The sequence below is a fragment of the Myotis myotis genome, unplaced genomic scaffold (genome assembly GCF_014108235.1).
Source record: "Myotis myotis isolate mMyoMyo1 unplaced genomic scaffold, mMyoMyo1.p scaffold_m19_p_6, whole genome shotgun sequence".
Taxonomy (NCBI): Eukaryota; Metazoa; Chordata; class Mammalia; order Chiroptera; family Vespertilionidae; genus Myotis; species Myotis myotis.
The window spans coordinates 82,279,287-82,285,563 of NW_023416368.1; the positions used below are offsets into that span (position 1 = coordinate 82,279,287).

The 6,277-nt window shown below is 48.6% G+C and overlaps 1 protein-coding gene across 1 annotated transcript; it reads right to left on the reverse strand.

The window, feature by feature from the left end:
• Positions 1 to 255: 255 nt before the first annotated feature.
• On the reverse strand, positions 256 to 4,747 carry TNFSF14 (TNF superfamily member 14). The gene is made up of 4 exons (XM_036315504.1): positions 4,429 to 4,747; positions 2,905 to 2,941; positions 2,618 to 2,659; positions 256 to 1,408 (listed from the first exon to the last, which is right to left on the reverse strand). Exons 1-4 carry the CDS (start codon positions 4,645 to 4,647, stop codon positions 981 to 983), a joined length of 726 nt encoding a protein of 241 aa, XP_036171397.1. The 5' UTR covers positions 4,648 to 4,747; the 3' UTR covers positions 256 to 980.
• Between the last annotated feature and the right edge of the window lie 1,530 nt (positions 4,748 to 6,277).

Here is a 6,277-nt window from a genome sequence, read left to right on the forward strand (position 1 = left end):
ACAGCCAGGAAGTGGTGGGGTGAAATGGGACCCCAGAATTATCAGATGGCAAAGCCTGTTTTCTTCACCCCTGTAACCAGGCAACAATGACAGTAACAATAATAATTTATTCACCTCTGATCCCAGCCCTCATCCTAGGTCCTTGGAAATAAGACTTCCCTCCAATCACAACAAAGTATACATTCATTTGCACAGACCATCTGTATGCATATGTCACTTCTTCTCCCCAACCCCCCCCCCCCCCCCGCCCCCTCTTCCTGAGCTCCCAGTCACTCCAAGCTTCCAGGATGCCGAGAGTATGCCACTCTGTGCCGATGCCTGCAATAAGGTGCTGGGCGGGAGGTAGTCCTCACGTCCTCAGGAGTCGTGGATTTGAGGGCAAGGCAGACCCAGGCATGCGGTCTCTGCTTCCCCCCAAGCTTCCTGCTTGGAGCTGAGCCAGCTGGGTTCAGGTTTCTTATCCATAAAGTGACATCTGTGAGTCATTCATCGACTCCTCTGTTTCTACAAACCACTCTTGCCTTAAGATGAGGTTGACCAAGGTGCAACATTGCCATTTATTCCAAGACCAGCAGTCAGGTGCCCAGAGTTACAGACAACGTCTGGTCCTCACCCAAGGATGTGTTCGTCTTGGCTGAGCGGAACTTCAGGCTCTGTGTGTGTGTGTGTGTGTGTGATGAGTCTGACTATGACATGGCATGTGGAAGTCTGATGTGATGATCATGTGTGTGACTGTACAGCCTGCGTGGGTGCCTGGGGTTGTGTTGATAACTTGTGTTGTGTCACATGTGGTTATCAGGCAATGTCTCCAACCTCTAGGGGTGGCTGGGTTTTTGGCCCCTTGTGGTGCCTGCTGATTCCCCAAGTGCTGAGTTCTGGGGTCCCTGGGATGCCCTCCAAGGTCTCCGCTTGCTGGATTTTCTGTCTCCTGAGGTGCCTCTCTGGTCAGACCCCCAGTCAATCGGACACTGCTGGGTTCTTCACACCATGAAGGCCCCAAAGTAGGACCGTGTGCCATCCCGAAGCCGGATCAGGCGCTCCTCCAGCACCCGGACGACCACCTCCTCCCCTGCATCCAGGTGCACCACGCCGCCCAGGAAGCTGCTGTCCCACCAGATGCGGGAGCCGGTCCCTTGCTTACAGGGTGACTGCCTGCTGACCAACAGCTCCAGCTCCTCGGGATAGCGAGGCGTGCGCTTGTAGAGGCCGTGGGTGATGGGCAGGCCTTTGGCCAGCTCCTGCGGGCAGCCCACACCCCCTAGCTGCACCTTGGAGTAGATGTAATAGTAGCCGGCTTGGACAATCACCAGGGCGCCGTCTTGGTAGCGGAGGTTCCTCAAGAAGGCCAGGCCCAGCTTCGACTCCCATAGCAGCGGGCCCCCTTTACTGGTCAAGCTGAAGTTGGCCCCTGGGGAGGGAGATGAAGGAGACTGCTCAGCACATGCCCCAAACTTGCTGTGTGACTTAGGCCAATCACCGCCCCTCTCTGAGCCTCCGCTTCTGTGCTAGGATGTTGGAGAACTTTCTATGTATGAATTCACTTCGTCCTCTCTGGCAGGTTGGGAAACTGAGTCACAGAGAAGTGAAATCACTTGCTTCTTATACATCTTAACTCGTCTTGTTGCCCTCTTATAGGCAGGAAAGCTGAGGTATGGGGCAATTAAGTAACTTGAGAAAAGCACCAAAACGGTAGTGGTTGCCCTGGCCAGTGTTTTCAGTGGTTACAGCATCCACCCCAAGCACTGAAGGGCCATGGGTTCGATTCCCAGTCAAGGGCAGGTACCTGGATTGCAGGTTGGATCCCTGGACCCGGTCAGTCTGGGCTCATGCGGGAGGCAACCAATTGATATCTCTCTCTCTCTCTCTCCCTTCTGTCCTCTGTCTCTCTCTTCCTCCCTTCCTTCCACTCTCTCTAAAAATCAATGGAAAAAAATATCCTCTGGTGAGGATTACAAAAATAAATAAATAAATAAATAAAATAAAAACACCACACACCAAAACCCTGCAGCGGCCTGGCCAACGTAGCTCAGTGATTGAGCATCTACCTATGAACCAGGAGGCCATGGTTTGATTCCCAGTCAGGGCACATGCCAGGGTTGCGGGCTCGATCCCCAGTATGGGGCATGCAGGAGGCAGCTGATCAATGATTCTCTCTCATCATTGATGTTTCTATCTCTCCCTCTCCCTTCCTCTCTGAAATCAATTAAAAAAAGTATTAAAAACAACAACAACAAAAAACACACGCACACAAGAAAACACCTTGTATTGGTAGAATTGAGGAATGGAGGCAGAACCCACCCTGGCCTGGCAGCTTTAAAACCTGTATGTCTCAGTTCCTGTCTCAATAAAATAGAGGTATGGAGAGTAGCTGCTTAGGAGTTAATGAATTAATATGTATAAAGTGTTTTATGGCGCATGACGTGTAGTGAGCCCTGTTTATTCAATGAATAAAATTAGAAATACATGGACCCAGGCAGCACCTGTGCTCTGGACAACTCTGTGAATAAATACTGAGTGAGTGAGTGAGTGAATGAACACTCTGACATGTGTGTGTCTGTCTGGTCGCCCCAGGACACCCCGATCCTCACCCCTTGCCAGGACCCAGGGTCCCCCTCACCTGTCAGATGTGCTGCTGGGTTGGCCTTGTGGAACCTTGGCTCTGGAGAGAGAGTCAGAGGTCAGAGGTGAAGGCAGGTAAGGGCCAGCCTCCCAGAGGTCATCAAATCCACTTCCTGGTGTCAACCCCACCCTTCCCAGAGTGACACAAACTTCTGCTTCTCAGGATTGGGGGAGGGGCACCTGTGGGACTTTCTGTCCCTTGTGCAAATCCTATTGGGCAATGGGGTTGGGGGCAGCGTGGGAACCGTCCGATGCCCCTTCCTGGAGACCAGGACCCTGACTCACCTGGTGTCAGCTGCTCCCAGGATCCTGTATCTCTTTCCTGAAAATGCAGAGGAGCCCAGAGTGAGGACCTGTGGGGCCCCTGCCCTGGCATCACTCAGACTCACATGCAGATCATGGGTCCAGCATCATCCTCAGATACTAGTACACACCCAGGGCCACATGCACACACCCCACAGTAACCTCATAACTACATGGTTCCTCAGTTTTCCTCTCTGTACATGGACATATGAAGAGTGCCTGCCAAGGATTCAATGAATTCGTATGTATAAAGTGTATCACAGCCCCTGGCACGCAGTAAACACTCTACAAGTGTTTATTCAATAGATAATGTTCAAGATACATAGACATGGGGACATAAATGCCAACATGTGGATATGGGCACATGACACTGGACACTTAGGTATCACTGACAAGACACACGTGGATGCAGACACATGGATGCCTGGTTTGTGGATCCAGGTGGGTCTGTGACACACAGGGACCCAGAAACAAAGACAACATCAACCCATGGGCTGTGGACTGGCAAGTGTGTGGACATGTGGGTGTGTATATGTACACAGGCCAGCAGCACAGTCCACATGGACATGCACATGTGGCCACCAGATCCAGACACACAGAGAAATGATCTGGAGACACAGTACACAAGGTCTTAACCACCTGGGCATGACATAGGACACACAGACCTACAGGCATGGCCAGCAGACAGACAGTCACACCCACGACCAACTGGAAATGGATGCAGAGAGATTCTCAGCGATGTGGACAAAGTGGATCAGAGGCAATCCCAATAATAGTGACCAGGAAGGGCTAATACAGAATATGCCAGTCAGAAGGTTGATTCCAGGGGCGACAGACAACAAAACTGTTTTGTAAACATTAAACTTGCTAAGAGACTAGATCTGACTTATTCCCAAACTAAAAGAAATGATAATGAAGTGACACCATACAGATGCTAGCTAACGCGACACTAGCAATCATATTGTAATCTAAATGTATCAAGTCAATATGTTGTACACTTTAAACTTCCACAATGTTGTATATCAGTTATATCTTAATTTTATTTTTTAAAATGTGTATTTATTGATTGTAGAGAGAGAGCAAGGGAGAGGGAGAGAGAGAGAAACATTGATCCACCATAACATGGAGATCGAACCTGAAACCTGGGCATGTGCCCCTCACTGGGAATTGGACCGGTGACCTTTTGGTGCATGGGACAATGTTCAACCAACTGAGCCACACTGACCAGGGCAGTTATATTTTACTTTTTTTAAAAAAGGAAGAATGGTTTCCATTGGTTGAACACTTGCTTTATGCCAGCCACCACGGGCACCTATTTTATTCCATCTCAGGTAGACACTCTTATTTTCATGCCCATTTCACAGATAAAGAAATTGAGGTTCAGGGAGATGAATGAACTTGCCTTGGGCTGCTCTGAGTCTGTCCCCTGCCCTGCATACCCATGCGCAGAAAGACACACAGGGACATAGGAGATCTGCCTACCTCTGGCCCCCAGTCCCCACTCACCGGCAATGAGGTGACCATTTGTCCCAGGCGCCAGTGCAGGTGCAGCAGGAACCAGCCCTGCAGGGCCAGCCCGGTCATGAGCAGCAGCAGCAGGAGGACCAGACTCAGCCTGGCAGCACTGCAGGCCTGTCTCCGGGGCTTGCGCTCCAGCCTCCTGAACGGGATGTCCGTCTGTCCGTCCACCACGAACACCGAGGGCTGCACCACTGTCTCCTCCATGCCTGTGTGGATGAGGCCCCAGATGCCTGGGCTAGGCTTGCACGGCTGGGTCCTGTGGGCTGGGAGGAAAACCACAATTGCCCAACGCTCCTGGGCTTCGCACGCTGCACACAGGCACTCGTGGGTCCTGGGGCTGCCTTTAGAGCTGTGGTTCAGCCCCTCCTCTTTCCCCCTTGCCCTCCTCTCCTTCCTGTCGCCCCACCCCCGCTGGCCCCATCTCACTCTCACTCATACAGTCACTCATACTTTCCAGAGGCAGCTGAAGATGTGACTCAGGTGGGGATCAGAGAACAGAGGTTCCAGCTTTCCCTTCTGGCTGCTTCACTCACTTGGTTGCCAAATATTAATTGACCAACACCCATTTTTGATAAAAACTCTCAGCAAGGTGGGAGTAGAAGGATCATACCTCAACATAATAAAAGCCATATATGACAGGCCCACAGCCAACATCATACTCAATGGACAAAAACTAACACCATTTCCCCTAAGAACAGGAACAAGACAGGGATGCCCGCTCTCACCACTCCTGTTCAACATAGTACTGGAAGTGTTAGCCATTGCAATTAGGCAAGAGGAAGAAATAAAAGGCATCCAAATTGGAAAAGAGGAAGTAAAACTGTCCTTATTTGCAGACGACATGATATTATACATACAAAACCCTAGAGACTCCATCAAAAAACTACTAGACTTAATACATGAATTTGGCAATGTAGCAGGATACAAAATTAACCCCAAGAAATCTGAGGCATTTCTATACACCAATAGTGAACTTTCAGAAAGAGAGATTACAAAAACAATCCCATTTACCATCGCACCAAAGAAATTAAGCTACCTAGGAATAAACTTAACTAAAGAGGTAAAAGACCTCTACTCAGAAAACTACAGGACGTTGAAAAAAGAGATAGAGGAAGACATAAACAGATGGAAGAACATTCCGTGTTCATGGATTGGTAGGATCAACATCATTAAAATGTCCATACTACCCAAAGCAATCTATAAATTCAACGCACTTCCCATTAAAATACCAACAGCATACTTCACAGATCTAGAACGAACTCTCCAAAAATTCATCTGGAATAAAAAAAGACCCCGAATAGCTGCAGCAATCCTGAGAAAGAACAAAGTAGGTGGGATCTCAATACCAGATATCAAGCTGTATTACAAAGCCACTGTTCTCAAAACTGCCTGGTACTGGCACAAGAACAGACATATAGATCAATGGAATAGAATAGAGAGCCCAGAAATTGGCCCGAACCAATATGATCAGTTAATATTTGACAAAGGAGGCAAGAACATACAATGGAGCCAGGATAGTCTCTTCAATAAATGGTGTTGGGAAAATTGGACAGATATATGCAAGAAAATGAAACTAGACCACCAACTTACACCATACACAAAAATAAACTCAAAATGGATAAAGGACTTAAATGTACGACAGGAAACCATAAAAATTCTAGAGGAATCCAAAGGCAACAAAATCTCAGACATATGCCGAAGCAATTTCTTCACTGATACAGCTCCTAGGGCACTTGAAACGAAAGAGAAAATGAACAAATGGAACTACTTCAAAATAAAAAGCTTCTGCACAGCAAAAGAAACCATCAACAAAACAACAAGAAAACCCACTGTG

Coding starts and splice junctions, on each gene's coding strand:
- TNFSF14 (XM_036315504.1), bottom strand. CDS start 4,647: ATGGAGGAGACAGTGGTGCAGCCCTCGGTGTTCGTGGTGGACGGACAG. Junction 2,942..4,428: donor AAATGGTCACCTCATTGCCG/GTGAGTGGGGAC, acceptor CTGCATTTTCAG/GAAAGAGATACAGGATCCTG. Junction 1,409..2,617: donor CCCAGCAGCACATCTGACAG/GTGAGGGGGACC, acceptor CTCCCTCCCCAG/GGGCCAACTTCAGCTTGACC.